Raw genomic sequence first — 19,413 nt, 5'->3', positions numbered from 1 at the left:
AAGGGTCTCATTGTGAAGAGAGAGGACATCAGTGAGAAAGAGGAGGTGTGGAGGACACATAGCTGATAAAAGAGAATGCAGCTCAACTAATGTAAAAATGAGTGCTTGAAATTAACAACTTCAGAGTATTTGCAGAAATAAAAGTGTACAACATTATTTCTCAGTTTAATTTCCCAATGTCTTAACATTTTGAAGGAATATATGAGTATATTGAAATTTCTTATTTTCCTGATCTTTCTTATACCCAACTCTGAAGATATGGAGGTTGGACGTCCTCCATGTGCTATCTGCAAAGTGGAGGACAAGAAAGTAGGTGGTGGGATCCTCTGAGTTTAAAGGTCTAAGCCTGGAAGGTGAGCTGTGACTTGGGCAAGTCTTGAAGACCAGAGTGCCAAAGTCCAGGATCAGATCAGGAGCTCTAGTGTCCAAGGTGAGAGAAGATGGATGTCCCGAAAAGGGATAGAGAGAGAGAGAGAGAGAGAGAGAGAGAGAGAGAGAGAGAGAGACAGAGAGACAGAGAGAGGAATTGTCCCTTTCTCTGCTTTTTGTTCTGCAGGCATGCCCTCAGTGGATTGGCAGTTGTCCCCTAACCTTAATCACTCAGTCCACTGCTTCAAATACTAGCCTCCAAGGAAAGTTCTCAGAGACACACATGGAAAAATGTGTTACTGGGTCTCTGGAAATCCCTTAATACTAAAATTAATATAAAAATAGCCAAAACAAGTAATCCCATTACACTTAATTCTGGAAAATTTACCATATCCATATGTATGTGACCCTCAGTGACACTAGAGTGCACTCCCTGTTCCTCCCTAATCCCTCTGCTTTAATACTTTTGCATTGACTTGTGATAGATTAAAAAAAAACACATAAAATGAATAAGGATGGTCAATGTGCTTAATGGGAATTTTTGGTATGCAGAAATCAATATAGTTTAGCCATTCTCATTCAGGCATTAATTTCTCAACCTAATGTTTTCTTTTCCCAAAAAGAGACTATCCAGAGGTAAGAATACCACATCAAGAACATACCCTCACTGTGACTTCAGATATAATCAGTACATAGAGAAGACCTCAGAGGAATGAATCAAGGATTCTTAAACACCAAACTACAAGGTTAAGATCAAAATCCTAAAGACTATTCTGTTAACAACACATGAAATCTTTCTTGACTTTTAAGAAAGCAATCTTGACCTCCTTATTCCTCAGGCTGTAGATCACAGGGTTCAGCATGGGAATGACCATAGTATAGAACACAGAGGCGATTTTGTCAGTGTCCATGGAGTGACTGGAGCTGGGCTGTAAGTACATAAAGATAATAGTCCCATAGAAAATGGAGACAGCAGTGAAGTGGGAGGCACAGGTGGAGATAGCCTTCCTGTGTCCTGCACCTGAGCGCATCTTTAGGATTGTGATAAAAATTAATATGTAGGATATTAGGATTATGAGGAGAGCAAAGATATTGAAGCTGGCTACATAAATAAGAACCAGTTCATTCACTTGTCTATCAGAGCAAGAGAGGACCATGACTGCTGGAACATCACAGAAGAAGTGATGGACCACGTGATATATACAGAAGAAGAGACTGAATGTGTTCCCAGTGTAGAAGGAGGAACTCAGGAAACCACAGACATAGCAGCCTATGACGAGACACACACACACCCTGGTCGTCATGGTGGTGTAGTGCAGGGGCTTACACACTGCTGCATAGTGATCATAGGCCATTGAGGCCAACAGGTAATTTTCAACGGTAGCAAAGGCTCCAAAGAAGAACATCTGAGCAGCACAAGCATTGTAGGAGATGACCTTGTCTCCTAGAAGGAGTCCAGCCATGACTTTGGGAGTGACAGCTGAAGAGTAGCAAAAGTCCACCAGAGACAGGTTGCCAAGGAAGAAGTACATGGGAGTGTGGAGACGTGAGTCCAAGACAATCAACAGGATCATCCCCAAGTTCCCTACCAGAGTGATGGTGTAGATGAGCAGGAACGTCAGAAAGAGGGGAAGCTGCAGACCTGGGTCAGAGGTCAGTCCCAGTAGGATGAACTGTGTCACTTCTGTCTGGTTCTCCATCAAAGTTATCTGGGAATCACTGAATATTCACGAGCACTAGGGAAAAAAATGGAAAATAAGATAAGGAAATGAATTGAAATTGTAAATCATAGCACAAGATATACTGTGATTATAGTTGTATTTCATATTTCAGGAGTCTCCAGAAATTATGTAGGAAACATAATCAAATTGAGTGCCTTAATTCTATACAGGGAAGTATACTGTGAATCTGAGAAATTTAATGGATTATTAATTTTAAAATTTTAAAATCTTATGCTTTTGTTATCTGAGACCTAGAAAACTTAAAATTATAACTATGCTTCTTTGGACGTGTCTATGACTTCTCTTGAAATCAATAAAAGCTAAGACTTTCCAGCTCGCTCTCCTGTCCGAACTGCTCTAGTCATTTCAGATGTATGTTCACTGTCTCCTCTAAAAATATTGCGAGTTTGGTTCTCTTACCTTCCTATAAATTACTTAGCAGAAGAATTTAAGCTATTCATATATGAAAAATATTAATTGGGTGATCTCTTCTCTGGACCCATACCAACCATCGACTCATGCTAAGTGATTTCTAAATCCAAGTTTCTGAAGATAATTTGAATAAAACTGTGTCTAACTGAACTTATAATTACTCATGGTCTCCTTTGGTTTATATCCAGTGTTTGAAGTATCACAGTGAACAAGACAATGGTTGATTACATGGTAATTCCATCTTGTTTCTGTATATTTTTCTCTTGGAGGTAAAACAAATGAAACATTTAAAACAAAAATTCAGAGCAGTTGAAATGACCCCTTTCAATGATGCAAGTGTCTTCAGTGCATTTACAAGCTGTGGATCGAAGGGTAAAATTGCCTGTGCTCTCACCAGCACATCTACACAGGTTGACCATGGTGTGGTTCTCACCTCAAATTCATATTTCTACCTGCAAGATCAAGAACACAATGAGACCTACTTTGAGATATTACCAGGAGAATCAATTAAGATAATAAATACATGAAATACAGTAAGATGCTGGAAGTTAAGCACAGACTGATACATTAGTGTATCAGGATGGGATAATGGTCCATCTTGATTTGATCAAAGTGTATGCCAACATCCAGGTCTTCAACCCTAAGTGATGTGAAAGTCTAGAATATTTCGATCCCAATTTGCCTTTCCCTACTCCACGGCCACTGTGAGACCGTGATCTTCAGTGCTTCTCACTGTGCCCTTAACCAAGCATGTGATTGAAGTTCCTGAAATTCATGTGGGCCACTGATATTAAAAATTTCTTCCTGGAAATCCTTATTTTATTTTGGTGAAAATGTCTATTGTTCTCAAAACTCATTCTTCCCCTCAGTGGTGTCTTCCCATAGCCAAAATAGAGACCCAGTGTTGAAAATTTTTATTGTATGGCATGTCATTAGGTCACAGTTTTGTGGCAAGAACCCCACTATACAATATTTCATTTGAATTTCTTCCTGTGTAGTAACAGTAACTTCAATTGTATTGAATTGATGTGTTTTGAAGGATACCCATGCAATAGTTACTACTATTGCTCAACATTTCTCCCCTAAGCCTTCGGAAACTTAATTCATGAACCTGGCCCTGAAGACATTATAGTTGCCAGTCTAAACACACATGATCAGGTTTACCATATACTGTACTCTAGAACACATTTACTAGAAAAATATGTGATAACAATAATAATATATTACAAATAAGTAAAGTAGGTTATGAGATTATTCTTATCTCTCAGTAATTCTTACCTTGGAAAGGTATGTGATGCTGTAAAGTCATACAGGTACTGTGATAAAGACAAGAGATTTACAAGTTAAATACATGTCATGAACATAACATGATATGATTGTGAAAATGTTGGAATTCAGATCTGATATTGTTAATTAATTTAGGACCCTTTTGTGGTTTAAAGAAGAGTAATTTGTTATTCTGTTTTTTGGGATTTTTGTGAGTGTGTATTTTCTTTAGACTCTAAAGAGATGAAAATATATAGTGAATAAGACAATATCACTGATCAGTCAAAATATCACATTTTATTTTTGGTTCAGACTTTTGTTGAAAAAGAAGCATCATTTGTTATATAAATCAATGAACATATCATGCCAAACATTTTACATTTATACACCAGACTCACGTCATCATTTCAGGAATATTTTGAAAGCATCTCTTTCTATTTGCAAATAACTCCTAGTAGGTTAGGCAACCCACTGTTTTTGCATGAATTCCATTTCTACGTAAATGTTTGTGGATCATAGAGGCTTAACACCTTGTTACAGATGAAAGAAGAGTCCATGCAGAGTACTGATTCTGAAATATGAAAACCAGCTATGCAATATTGCATAGGTACTGCTAATCCTTCTCTCAGGTAGTGATCCAAACCTTCTACCTTCTCCAAGGAAGGGAACAAGGGAGGAAATAACACTAACATGACCAATTTCTGAATTTATATGAATGCTTTCTGTACTTGTGAAAACTCACTTACCTCCTTCTATTTGTAATATAAACATGATCAGTAACTTCTCTCACACAAGTCACGGATTGTCTCTGTAAATAACAAACAAGAAAGGTCTATAAACCTGGTGAAGGTGTCATCATTGAAAAAGCAATCCATGTGATTTTCTCTTTTCAGTGCTTTCCCTGACCCTGGTTGAAGGCTCACAGGAAGTCAACTTTTCAGAAGAAGACCTGTTTGCACTAAAAACAACTGTCACTCAAGGAATGAATGACATCCAGTGGGGCATGGGACACAGGTGTCCTTCTAAACTCATGTGATGTTTAATCATGTTGAGATTGCAGAGGCTAATGTGTGGAGCTCTGGAGAGAGTTATAGAAGCTCAGAGCTCTCTGGAGGTTTGCCCTGTGTGAATATCTGAACCTCCACATCAAGTTTTCCTAAGAAGAACCAATTAACCTGTCTTTAGGTATCATGCCTGTTATTATATCTTTAAAATAAAATTTATTGTTTAACTGATAAATGAAAAACCAAAATACACATATTTATGAGTACCTTGAGGTATGTGGTATATATATATATATATATATATATATATATATATATATATATTGTTTAATGTTTACTTCAGGATAAGCATTTTTTAATGCTACAAGCTTTTGAAATTCTTTTGTCTACCTTTCTGAAATGTAGGGTACATTATTGTTTGTGTAGTCACCTGATTGTGCAAGGTGATTTTTATTTTTATGGTAAATAGTGCATAAAGAACTTGTGCAGAGGGTTCTCTGACATACTGACTTCATTTCCTTTGAATTTATGCTCAGTACTGGGATGGCTGGACCACGTTGTAGTTCCATTTGTTCATTTTTGGTGAACTCCATACAGTTTTGCCCAGTGGCTATGCTGATCCAGTTTCCCACCAGCAGTGTGTGCAGGTCCCTTTCCTCCACATCCTTCCCAGGGTTATTTTTAGTCTTTTGATAAGGCCATTCTTCCTGTGGTGAGGTGAGATCTCATTGTAGTTTTGATTTGCCTTCCCCTGATGATTAGTGAGGTTGAGCAATTTGTCTTATACCTGCTGGCCACTTGTGTGTCTTGGATTTTCAGATACCTTTTGTCCATTTCTTATAATTGCTTTTTTTTTTTTCTGTTGAGTTTTGGAGTCTCTTCTGTGTCCTCTGTACCAATCCCTTTTCAGATGTACATATTTCACATGTTTTCTACCATTTTGTGGGTTTTCTTGCTAATATGTGAATTGCGTCCTTTGCTGTGCACATCTTCTTAGTTTGATGTAATTTCATTTTCTACTTTTCATTTTGTTTTCTGTGCATTAGTGGAGGGGAACTTTTCCAAAATTCTTTAGCAAGTTCTGGTGAAAAGTTTCCCCTATTTTCTTTTTATTAGCTTCATAGTTTCCGTCCATGCACTTAAGTTTTTAATTCATTTTTAGTTGACTTGTTAACTATTGTTTAGTTGACATGTGAGAGATAATTTTGTAGTTTCATATTTTTCTCATGTGAATATTCAGTTTTGTGAACTCCATTTATTTAAAAGGCTTTTCTTTCTCCAATGTGTGTCTTAGCACCCTTTCCAACTTTCAGTCAACTGCAGATGTGTGGGTTTACTTCTGGTCCATTTTGTTCCCCTGGTGTGTGTGTCTTTATTTATGCCAGTATTCTAATGTTTGGATAATAGAGTTTTGGCATTTCTTTAGGGATTACAATGAATGTGTAAGTTGCTTTGTGTATTACAGACATTTTAACAATGTTGATTTTTTTTGTTTTTTTGTGTGTGTGTGTTTTGTTCAGGAGTATAGGATGTCATTTCATTTTTTTGTGACTACTAAATTTTTCATCAATCTATAAATTTTATTAAAATCTTTTACTTCTTTGGTGAAATTTATATCCAGGCATATTATAGCTATTGTAGATAGGACTCCTTTCTTGATTTCTATTTAAGATTATTTGCTATGGTGATATAGCAATGTTACTTTTATTGAATGCTCATTTTGTATTCTGCAATTTTGCATTTATTACTTCCAATTTTGAATTTATTACTTCCAAAATTCGTTCAGAACCTGTTCTTTCTGAACCATACTTTACTGTGGACCCCTTGACTGACCCAAAACAGTCCGAAGAAGGGAAAGCACTTGCCCCAAGTTGTCCCCATTTGGCCAGAAGCAGCCAGAGTGGTGATCATTCATTTCCCATACAGCAGTAAGGGTTCCCTTAATCAGAGGAGAGATTGAGACCAGGGCAAAAGAACAGTCAGTGTAAATAATGAGTGATTCTGTCAAGTGGGGGCTGATTCAAAAGGAAATAAAATGCTAACATCTCCAGAGCACTATCCCTCCTTCAACCTGTTGCAACCTCCTTGCATCTAACCAGTTGTTCCTGCCAGCAAGGAGTTGTTAATGAGAACCCCCTATCCCGTGGCTGCTCCTTTTCTGTCCTTGGTCTTTCCACATTTTGGTCACCATGTAGTTAGGGTGGGAGTGGAGATCATGAGAAGTGAAGAAAACTAAAATCTATAAAAGGGGAAAGACACCCAACTCCCTCAGGCACCAGTTCTGGATTCCATCCTCTCTGAAGAAGCATCTCTCTCTCTCTCTCTCTCTCTCTCTCTCTCTCTCTCTCTCTCTCTCTCTCTCTCTCTTCTATCCTTAAATAAGACTTTTTGCTCTTGTCAGGGTTTCTTGAACGTTCAATCTTCAACATGAGGAGAACAGGACCAGATCCTGATTTTCTAGACCACTTTCACTGGAAATGTGCAATAGAGAATGCGTAGAAATAGAAAAAAAAACATTTTTTGGTGGAGTTTGTGGGTTTTTCTAAATGCAATATCATGTCTTCAGACAGTAACATTTGACTTCCTTGTTTTCAATATTTATGCCCCTTAATTCTCTCCCTTGCCTCATGGCTCTGGCTCAGATTTCTAGCACTATGTTGAATAAAAGTGATGAAAGTGAGCAGTCTTACCTTGTTCCAGATCTTAGAAAGATTCCAACATTTTCCTATTCAGTTTAGTATTATTGATTACTTATTATGAAAGACTTTTATTATGCTGAAATCTAAGATATTTTCCTTCTACATCTAGTTTGTTAACTATATTTTTAACCATGAAAATATAGATACCTTTACTACATGTATTGAGATGATGTGATTTTTGTCCTCAGATCTGTTGATGTGGTGTATCTTGTTTACTCACTTGCAAAACCAGAACATGCTTGCATCTGGAATAAATCCCACTTGACCGTGGTGAATAATATTCAAATTGGCTATTGAATTCTCTTTGCTAGTATTTGTTGGAGAATTTTACATATATGTTCATTGATACTCACCTGCAGGTTTCTTTCTTGCTGTTCTTGTGCCATTTATGTGGTATTGATATATCATGGTAATACTGACCTCAAAAAAAGTATTTAGAAGATTTTTTTTCTTTCTTTCTTCCTTCTGTCCTCCTCTTCCTTGTCCTCTTCTTCTTCTTCTTGAAACTACTTAAGGAGAATTGGTATTATTTCTTCTTTAAATATTTCCTAGAACTCACAGTGAGATCATATGTTTTCTTTTGATGGTAGACTTTTTATTATTCAATATCTTTACTTTTACTGTTGTCTTCAAGATCTCTATTTCTTTGTAATTACACCTTGGTGGTTTTATGTGTCTAGCATTTTGTCCATTTTTTAGATCATCAAATTCATTTGTGTAGCATTGTTCATAATAATCTCCAATGATCTTTAATATTTCTCAGGTATCCATTATCTTTCCTATAATCTCTCATCTGATTTATTTGAATTTTCCCTCTCTTTATTGCAGGTATTGATTTGTCTCTTTTGTTTATGTTCAAAGAATCAGCTCTATTTTTACTTTATCTTTTGTAAGTTTTGTGTAAGTTTCTATTTAATGTATTTTTACTCAAATCTTTATTGTTTTGATCCTCCTATAACTTTTTCTTTTATAGTCTTATTTTTTTCAGTTCCTTGAGTTACAGTGATAATTTTTTTTTTTTAGGTTTTTTCTTCTTGGTGTAGACTTTGAATGCTATGAACTTCCCTAAAATCTGTTGATGTGTTTATAGGGTTTGGAATGTATCCAATTTTGTTTCAAAAATTTTTTTAATTTCTTTTTTGATATCTATCTTGAGAATTTGCTTCTTCAAAAGCATGCTAATTTCCATGTATTTACAGACTTGACAAGGATTTTATTGTTTTTGATTGTGAATCATGTATTGTGGTTAGAATAGGAATTTGATAGGATTTCAGTCTAAAAAAATTATTGAGACATTTTGTGGCCATATTACGTATCCTGAAGAACATATATATCCTGAAGTCTATATATAGACTGAATAGAAAAATGCTAGTTCTGCATCTGTTGATTGCAGTGGTTGGATGGAGTGTTCTGTAGATGTCCCTTTGGCCTATTTAGTTAAGTACATTAAGTCCTCTGTGTCTGTTAGTTTTCTGTTTGGGTGCTCTGGTCCTTGCTGAAGGTAGAGTGTTAAAATCCCCAAGCATTACTGTTGTGGAGACTATATTTCCCTGTAGATCTTTAAGTTTTTCCTTTATATACAAGGGAATAATTGAATTTTACCTCCAAATTGTTTTACTTCTTACATGTTTTTAAAAATGCTTGAAGCATTGTGTACATATATATGTTAAGGTTTCAAAACATACAAAAACATATTTTGGGATGAAAACATTATGAAACTCAGAATGCAACTATATAGGAGTGGAGATATTGTACACTACAAAACTTCAGTGGCAATAATCAAACTGAGTATGAACAACTCTCCCAGGACTTGAGCATGCTTCTCAGCTGAAGACATGGACTTATCTGCCCTTATCATCACAAGAACCAATACTCATAATATATATGTATGTACATTACATGCACAATATGTGAATATATTAAAGGAGTTCTGATTCTAAAGAACTCTGCCTAAGCTTAATTTTGGTACTGAAATTATCTCGAGGATAAGTTTTCTGAGATAGTAGGGATTCTGGAATTGGATCTCTAAACTGGTTAGATTGAAAAAGGACTAACAACTCAGTAATAAATAGAGCAGAGCAGGCTGTGACATAATCTGGCAGTAGAGAAACACTAAATACCAACTTTGGATACTGATAATAACATACTTCAAAAACAAGGATCTCAGGAACCATGAACCATGGTTCAAGGCATGTTCCCACTAAAGTTCATGCAGAGCATATAGTTCCAGTGTGATCACATTGGGAGGCATGACCTTGAGGAGGTGATTGAGTCTCAGTCATTAGGTGACTAAGCCATGTTCCCATGATGGGAATAAATGCCCTTATGGAACAGCCTAAGGGTCTTGGCTAGACGCTTTCTGCTTCTCTGTCTATCACCATATGAGGACACTACTATATCATGTTGTCACAGTGTTGCTCTCTTCCCTCCCCACCATCTGAAATTGTAGCAGATGGTGCCTCATGAAGAACAGGACCTCAGCAAACTCCAGATCCCCTGATACCTTCACAATGGTGAGGAATGAATTCCCATTCCATTTAAATACCCACATCTAAGATATTTTACTACATACCATGGATAGTTTTGTCAAACTAATGAGTGTAATGGAATTGCATGTAAAACCTAATGTTCCTGAAGAATGTGGAAGACAAAAAGACAACCTCAAGGATCTGAATGAACATTTTAATGAAGAAATTACTTGAACATTCTATATTTTCCCTGGAAGTGACCCTTATCTCTTCTAGATTAGTGCTGAAACTGCTGAGAAGAAGTCAATCCTGGGGGCACCTAACTTAAAATGCAGAGTAGACGACCCAACCTAACAGAGCATCTACTTTAAGAGTGAAGATACTGACTGTAAACGTATTAGATCCTGAGTGCTGGAATAGAAATATGTAGGAAAAACTTTTAGAAACTCAAGGTATTCATCCCTTATATTCCCATGAGTCTGCTTTCTCAGTAGAATTAGCCTTTCTACCTCTAGCAGAATAAACCTCTCCATTGTATCTCAGGGATTAATCCTGCATTGCCTAAGCAAAATTTACTTGGACCTAGCATTTCCCAGGCAAAGTTTACTGAATCACATTAAGGGTGTTGCTCTTCAAGACAAAGGGATGAGTTTAAGGACTCACCAGTACCTCTCTGCTTCTAGATCTCTATCTAGATTCAAGTCTCAGAGGCCCCTAGGCAGTATGTGACATATGGGGAGATGTGTTCATCTCCAAATGACCTAGTTGGGTGTTTTAATTTATGCACAGATAAACCTTGGGCACATAATTGGGAAAAATATTAAAGTTATAGTCTTTGTGGCAGGAAGAAAAAGCTGAATCAGGGCAAAATAATTATATGATGCCCCCAAACCAGAGATGCTGCATTAATTGTATATGTCAGAGCATTCGTAAGGGTTCAACCAGTTGTTTGTTCAGTTGGCTTAAAGGTAGAACAAATGATGGCACTAACATGAGAGTTAGAACCCTGACTCCCTGTGGCTAGATGAAGAGACTGGAAGCCCTAGGACAGGTGGAGAGGTAGAGAGGACGTGTTAGTTAAACCTGCTCACCCACCATGGGATGGTGAGAAGCACACCTTCTGCCACAGTGATGGGAAGGAACAAGGTTGTGAGGGGAACCCAAATACCTGTGAGGAGCTCTGTGACCACTTTCCCTGTAGACAATCTAAAAGGGAGAAGGAGGTCCCTTGATATGGAAACTTTGAAAGAATGAATTTGATTAAATTCCAAAATTACAAGTAAATGCCACTACCCAGGGGTCAAAGACACTAATAGTGAGTTCCCTGAAGTTCCAATTTAAAACCATGAAGATCCAGCTTTATGTTAGCATGCTGAATGTACGCCTGCTTTCTAGTGATACACACAGTCATGTTACAGCCTACCTGGAAATTTAGAATCATTTCAATTTATTGAAATTTTTTTTGTATATAGTATTTGCTCAAATGATAGCAAGTATGCATCTTGTAAATAATTTTTCCTAGTGTTTCTTTATGATTTATGAAATAATATGTGTTTGATTAGTCTTACTCAGTAAGACTTTTTCTCTATGGGTACTCATTTCATTAAAGTTACTTGCCACTTTATCAGTTATCATTCCTAGTAAATATGCTGGACACTTTGGAATGATCAACCTCGTAATGGCATTTTAAGAAATCCATTTGGAATTAGTAATAACTTTCTTATGTACAAATATGAATACATAACTACTGAAACGCCACATCATGTACAACTTCAAAAATGGTAGTATAATTAGACTAAGGTACACTATATGTAGGAATAATAGCTCAAAACACACTCTACTGATATATATGTCCAAAAAGAAGAAGTAAAGATTATTATAATATAAATTACATAAATTCAAAAAAAGATAAAATAAAAACCTTTTTTGTGTGAAGGTGAGGAATCTGACTGAGTAACAATGTAGACAAAAAGGTTTCAGCAAATCAAAAAATGTGAAATCTTAAGAGCAACTGAATTTTGATCTCTAAGATTTTTATCATGAAAAATTCACTTTATAAACAATGCTCAATAGGTTCACAAAATATTGATGCAGATAAATGCAAATCTCAATTATTCATTCCTTTTGCAAATATTTATCATAATTTACTATGACATCAGCATCTATTAAGGTATCAATAATCACATTGGGTCAGTGTTCTCATGAGTTTACATAGTTGGGGAAGTTAACCAAAAAGCAAGTAAGCAAACACATAGTAGGTGAGGGTTGATAAGGACTGTGAAAAAGACACGGGGGGAGGGATCATTTTTGTGGTGAGTCAAGTGTGATGTTTCATGCAGGTGGTCACAGGAGGACTCCAGGATGGGGTGGCATTGAAGCAAAGACCCAGATAGAGTGAGGGCATTCCCACGGGAAAAAGCAGGCTCAAAGGTCCTCAGGCATGAGCAAGGGTCTCATTGTGAAGAGAGAGCAAGGACATCAGTGAAAAGGAAGAGGTATGAAGGATGCACAGCTGATAAGAGAGAATGCAGCTCAACTAGCATAAAAGTGACTGGTTGGAATTAACAACTTAAGAGTATTTGCAGAAATAAAAGTGTGCAACATTATTTCTCAGTTTAATTTTTCAATGTTCTAAAATATTTCAGGAAAGTATGAGTATATTGAAACTTCTTACTTTTCCTGACTTTCTAATTTCAGCTCTGGAGATAAGGAGGTTGAACATCCTCCATGTGCTATCTGCAAGGTGGAGGACAAGAAAGGAGGTGGTGGGATCCTCTGAGTTTAAAGGTCTAAACCTGGAAGGTGAGCTGTGACTTGGGCAAGTCTTGAAGACCAGAATGCCAAAGTGCAGGGTAAGATCAGGAGCTCTAGTGTGCAAGGTGAAAGAAGATAGATGTCCCAGAATTAGTAGAAAGAGAGAGAGAGAGAGAGAGAGAGAGAGAGAGAGAGAGAGAGAGAGAGAGAGAGAGAGAATTGAATCTTTCTCTGCTTTTGTTCCACAGACAATCCCTCAGTGGATTGGCAGATGGCTCTTCACCTTGATCACTAAGTTTACTGCTTCAAATACTAGACTCCAGGGAAAGCCCTCAAGGACAGATGTGGGAAAATGTGTTACTGGGTCTCTGGGAATCCTTTCGTCTACTCAAATGAACACAAAAATTATCCAACACGAGTAGTCCCACTACATTTAATTCTGACAAATTTACCACATCCATGTGTATGTGACAGTGACACTAGAGTGCATTACTTATGTTCTTTCCTAGTCCTGCTGTTTTAAACACGTTTGCATGATGTAAGGTAGGTTAAAAAAAAAAAAATGAGTAAGTGCATCAATAAATTAATGGGAATTTTGATAAGTAGGCATCAAGATAGTTCAGCCATTCTAATTCAGGCATTAATTTCTGGACTTAATGTTTTCTTTTCCCATTAAATAGACTTTCCAGAGGTAAGAATCACATCAAGAACTTACCATCACTGTGACACCAGATGTACTCAGTACATAGAGAAGACCTGAGAGGAATGAACCAAGGAATCTTAAACACCAAACCACAAGGTTAAGATCAAAATCCTAAAGCTTATTCTGTTCACAACAAATGAACACTTCTTGACTTTTAAAAATGCACTCTTGACCTCCTTGTTCCTTAGGCTGTAGATCACAGGGTTCAGCATGGGGATGACCATAGTGTAGAACACAGAGGCGATTTTGTCAGTGTCCATGGAGTGACTGGAGCTGGGTTGTAAGTACATGAAGATAAAAGTCCCATAGAAAACAGAGACAGCACTGAAGTGAGAGGCACAGGTGGAGATAGCCTATGTCCTGCAGCTGAGCGCATTTAGGATTGTGATAAAAATAAATATGTAGGATATTAGGATTATGAGGAGAGCAAAGAAGATATTGAAGCTGGCTACATAAATAAGAACCAGCTCATTAACATGCCTATCAGAGCAAGAGAGGACCATGACTGCTGGAACATCACAGAAGAAGTGATGGACCATGTTGGAAAGACAGAACACAAGACTGAAAGCATTCCCAGTGTGGATGGAGGCATTGATGAAACCAATCACATAACAGCCTATGATCAGGAAAGAACACACCCTGGTTGTCATGGTGGTGGTGTAGTGCAGGGGCTTACACACCGCTGTGTAACGATCATAGGCCATTGAAACCAAGAGGTAATTTTCAACTGTAGCTGAGACTACAAAAAAGAACATTTGAGCAGCACAAGCATTGTAGGAGATGACCTTGTCTCCTAGAAGGAGTGTAATCATGACCTTGGGCGTGACAGCTGAAGAGTAGCAAAAGTCCACCAGAGACAGGTTGCCAAGGAAGAAGTACATGGGAGTGTGGAGACGGGAGTCCAAGACGATCAACAGGATCATCCCCAGGTTCCCAACCAGAGTGATGGTGTAGATGAGCAGGAATGTCAGAAAGAGGGGAAGCTGCAGACCTGGGTCACTGGTCAGTCCCAGCAGGATGAACTCTGTCACTTCTGTCCTGTTCTCCATCAGTGTTATCTGGCAATCACTGGATGCTCACTAGCCACTAGGAATAAAAAGGGAAAATAAGATAAGGAAATGAATTGAAAGTGGGAAATCATAAACAAAGGATATATTTGTTATTATAGTAGTAATTCATATTTCAAGAGGCTCCAGAGAATATGTAGGGTTTATAATCAAATTGAATGCATTAATTATATACAGGGATGTATACCGTGAAACTGAGAAATTTAATGGATCATGTACACAATTTTAAAATCTTATGCTTTTGTTTCTGAGACCTAGACAACTTAAAGTTATAAAAATGACTTCTTTGGATGTGTCTATCTGTGTCTTGAGATCAATAAAAGCTAAGATTTCCAACTCACTGACCTGTCAGAACTGCTGTAAGCATTTCAGATGTGTGCGTTCACTATCTCCTCTAAAAATTGTAAGTTTGGTTTTCTGTTACATTCCTATAAATTATGTAGCAAACGAATTAAGCTATTCATATTTGCAAAAATATTAATTGGTGATCTTTTCTCTGGACCCATACCAACCATCTACTCATGCTAAATGGTTTCTAAATCTAAGGTTCTAAAGTGAATTTAAATACAACTGTGTTTAACTGAGCTTATAATTACTCATTGTCTCCTTTGGTTCAAAACCAATGTTTGAAATATCACAGTGAACAAGACAATGGTTGATTACATGGTAATTCCATTCCATTCTCTCCATATTTTCTTTCTTTGAAGGTAAAGAAAACCAAACAAATAACACAAAAATTCAGAGAAGTTGAAATGACCCCTCTTTTAGTGACAAAAGTGTCCTCAGTGAATGAACACACTGTGGATTGAATGGAAAATTTGCCTGTGCTCTCACCAGCACATCTGCACGTGTTGATGATGGTATGGTTCTCACCTGAAATTCATATTTCACCTGCAAGATCAGGAAAACCATGAGACCTACTTTGAGGCATTCCTGGGAGAATCAATTAAGATAATAAATACATGAAATACAGTAAAATGCTGGGTGTTATGCACGACTTATACATGTTAGTGTCACCTCATTTTTGGGATGGGATAATGGTCCATCTTGGTTTGGTCAAGGTGTTTGCCAACATGTAGGGCTTCAGTCCTAAGTGATGTGAACGTCTTGAAGCTTCACCTCCCAATGTGCTTTTCCGCCCCCTCCAGGGCCACTGTGAGACTGTGTGATCTTCAGTGCTTCTCACTGTGCCCTGAACCAAGCATGTGATTGATGTTCCTGAAATTCCATGTGGGCCACTGATATTAAAAATTCCTTCCTTGAAATCCATATTTTAGTTTGGGTAAAAGAGTCTGTTTTTCTTAAAACTCATTTTTTCCCCCTCAGTGGTGTCTTCCCATAGCCAAACAATAGAGACCCAGTGTTGAAAATTTTTATTGCATGGTGTGTCATTAGGTCACAGTTTTGTGGCAAGATCCCCACTGTACAATATTTCATTTGAATTTCTTCCTGTGTAGTAACAGTAACTTCAATCGTATTGAACTGATGCATTTTGAAGGATACCCATGCAATAGATACTACTATTCCTCAATATTTCTGCCTGAATCTTTGGCAACATAATTTATGGACCTGGTCCTGAAGACATTATAGTTGCCAGTGTTAGCATGATCACATTTACCATATACCAAATATGCTCTAAAACATATTTTCTAGAAAAGTAACTATAGTAATTATAATATATTTACATACAAGTGTGCATGGGTAAGGGTAGATTATGAGATTATTCTTATCTCTCAGTAATTGTTACCTTGCAAAGGTTAGTGATGCTGTAAGTTTATGCAGGTAATATGAGAAAAACTAGACTAGTTTTATAAGTTAAATCCACATCCTGTAAATAACATGATATGATTATGAAAGTGTTGAAATTCAGTTCAGAGGATGTTAATTCACTTAAGACCCTTTTGTGATTTCTTTCGCTATTCTGTTTTTTGGGATTTTTGTGAGTGTGTGTTTATATTTTAATCTGCAATAAGATGAAAATACATAGTGAATAAGATAATATCACTGATCAGTCAAAATATCACATTTTATTTTTGGTTCATACTTTTGTTGAGAAAGAAGCATGATTATATAAGTCAATGAACATATCATGCCAAATATCTTGACATTTATACCCCAGATACACATCATCATTTCAGGAATATTTTGAAGCATCTCTTTCTATTTGCAAATAACTCCTAGTAGATTAGGCAACCCACTGCTTTTGCATGAATTCCATTTCTACGTAAATGTTTGTGGATCATAGAGGCTTAACACCTTGTTACAGATGAAAGAAGAGTCCGTGCAGAGTAGTGATTCTGAAATATGAAAACCAGCTATGCAATATTGCATAGGTACTGCTAATCCTTCTCTCAGGTAGTGATCCAAACCTTCTACCTTCTCCAAGGAAGGGAACAAGGGAGGAAATAACACTAACGTGATCAATTTCTGATTTTATATGAATGCTTTCTGTACTTGTGAAAACTCACTTACCTCCTTCTGATTTGTAATATAAACATGATCAGTAACTTCTCTCACACAAGTCACGGATTGTCTCTGTAAGTAATAAACAAGAAGGGTCTATAAAACCTGGTGAAGGTGTCATCATTGAAAAAGCAATCCATGTGATCTTCTCTTTTCAGTGATTTCCCTGAAGGCTCACAGGAAGACCTCTCTTCAGAAGAAGACCTGTTTGCACTAACAACAACTGTCACTCAGAGAATGAATGCTATCCAGTGGGGCATGAGACGCAGGTTTTCTTCTAAATTCACGTGATGTTTAATCATGTTGAGATTGCAGAGGCTAATGTGTGGAGCTCTGGAGAGAATTATAGAAACTCAGAGCTCTCTGGAGGTTTGCCCTATGAGAATATCTGAACCTCCACATCGAGTTTTCCTATGGAATAACCAATTAACCTGTCTTTAGGTATCATGCCAGTTATTATATCTTTAAAATAAAATTTATTTTTAACTAATAAATAAAAAACAAAAATACATATATTTTTGAGTACCTTGAGGTTCATATATATTTGTATATTGTTTAATGTTTACATCAGGATAAGTGTTTTTTAATACTAAAAGCTTTTAAAATTCTTTTATGTACCTTTTTGAAATGTAGGGTACATTATTGTTTTTTAAATTTTTTTGTATTTATTTGTTTATTTATACAGGCTGAATTTTGATTCATTGTACAGAAATGGAGTACGACTTTTCATTTCTTTGGTTGTTCACAATGCAGATTCATATCATTACATTATTGTTATCTATAGTCACCCGATTGTGCAAGGTGGTTTCTATTTTTATGGTAAATAGTGCGTAATGAACATGTGCAGATGCCTCTGACATACCGACTTCATTTCCTTTGAATTTATGCTCAGTACTGGGATGGCTGGATCACGTTGTAGGTCTACTGTTCATTTTTGGTGAACTCCATACAGTTTTGCCCAGTGGCTGTGCTGATCCACTGTCTCACCAGCAGTGTGTGCAGGTCCCTTTCCTCCACATCCTTCCCAGGGTAGTTATTTTTAGTCTTTTGATAAGGCCATTCTTCCTGTGGTGAGGTGAGATCTCATTGTGGTTTTGATTTGCCTTCCCCTGATGATGAGTGAGGTTGAGCATTTTGTCTTATACCTGCTGGCCATTGTTTATCTTGGGATTTTCAAACACCTTTTGCCATTTCTTATAATTGCTTTTTTTTTTTTGGAGTTTCTTCTGTGTCCTGTGTCAATCCCTTTCATATGTACATTTTTCACATGTTTTATACCACTTGTGGGGTTCTTGCTAATCTGTTGATTGCTTCCTTTGCGGTTGCACATGCTTCTTAGTTTGATGTAATATCATTGGTATATTTTCATTTTGTTTTATGTTTCTTGGGAGAGGGGGATCATGTCTTCTCCAAAATTCTTTGGCAATTCCTGTTGAAACATTCCCCCCTATTTTCTTTTTATTACCTTCATAGTTTCTGTTCATGCACTTAATCTTTAATTCATTTGTAGTTGACTTGTTAAACTGGTGAGAGAGAATTTTCTAGTCTCATAATTTTTTTCATGTGAATGTTCAGGTTTTATGACACCATATATTTAAAAGGCTTTTCCTTCCTCAATCTGTGTTAGCACCCTTTCCAACTTTCAGTCAGCTGCAGATGTGGGGTTTACCTCTGGTCCATTTTGTTCCCCTGGTGTGTGTCTTTATTTATGCCATATTCTGATGTTGGATAATAGCGTTTTGGCATTTCTTTAGGATTACAATGACCCTGTAAGTTGCTTTTGGGTGGTTTGATACATTGTAACAATGTTGACTTTTTTTTTTTTTTTTTCAGTTCAGGAACATGGGCTGTCATTCCATTTTTTGTGACTACTAATTTTTTCATCAATCTAAAATTTATTATTGAAATCTTTTACTTCTTTTGGTTGAAATTTTATGTCCAGATATATCGTTGCTATGTATTAGGATTGCTTCTTGATTTCTATTGTAGATAATTGCTATAGTGATACTGCAAGTGTTTCTTTTATTGAATGTTCATTTTGTATTATCAATAGTACTGAATTCATTACTTCCAAAAATGTTTCACAGCCTGTTCTTTCTGTACCAGAATTTACTATGAACCCCTTGACTGATCCAAAACAGTCCTAAGAAGGGAAAATACTTGACCCCAACTTACTCCATTGAGCCAGAAGCAGCCAGAGTGGATCTATTCCTTTCCCTTACAGCTAGTAAGGGTTCCCTAATCAGAGGAGGGATTGAGACCAGGGCAAAGGACAGTCAGTGTAGATAGTGAGTGATTCTGGCAAGAAGGTGGGGACTGATTGAAGAGGAAATAAATGCTAACATCCCAGAGCACTACCCCTCCTTACAACCTGGTTGCCAAGATTACCTGCATCCAGGGACCTGTTTCTTACCATCAAGGAGTTGTTGTAATGAGTACCCTTGATGGCTCCCTTCTGCCCTTAGGT

The 19,413-nt window shown here is 36.9% G+C and overlaps 1 protein-coding gene and 1 pseudogene across 1 annotated transcript; both read right to left on the bottom strand.

Annotated features, from left to right (window-relative positions):
- Positions 1–1,145: 1,145 nt before the first annotated feature.
- Positions 1,146–2,069, bottom strand: LOC124959055 (olfactory receptor 5B3-like). Its single transcript, XM_047517702.1, has one exon. The coding sequence runs from the start codon at positions 2,067–2,069 to the stop codon at positions 1,146–1,148; it is 924 nt and encodes a 307-aa protein (XP_047373658.1).
- Positions 2,070–8,250: 6,181 nt separating this feature from the next.
- On the bottom strand, positions 8,251–14,468 carry LOC124959054 (olfactory receptor 5B3-like; annotated as a pseudogene).
- Positions 14,469–19,413: the final 4,945 nt, after the last annotated feature.

This window comes from Sciurus carolinensis, chromosome 11 (assembly GCF_902686445.1).
Source record: "Sciurus carolinensis chromosome 11, mSciCar1.2, whole genome shotgun sequence".
NCBI lineage: Eukaryota > Metazoa > Chordata > Mammalia > Rodentia > Sciuridae > Sciurus > Sciurus carolinensis.
The sequence above is the reverse complement of the archived record's forward strand: the minus strand, read 5'-3'. Positions and strand labels throughout refer to the sequence as shown.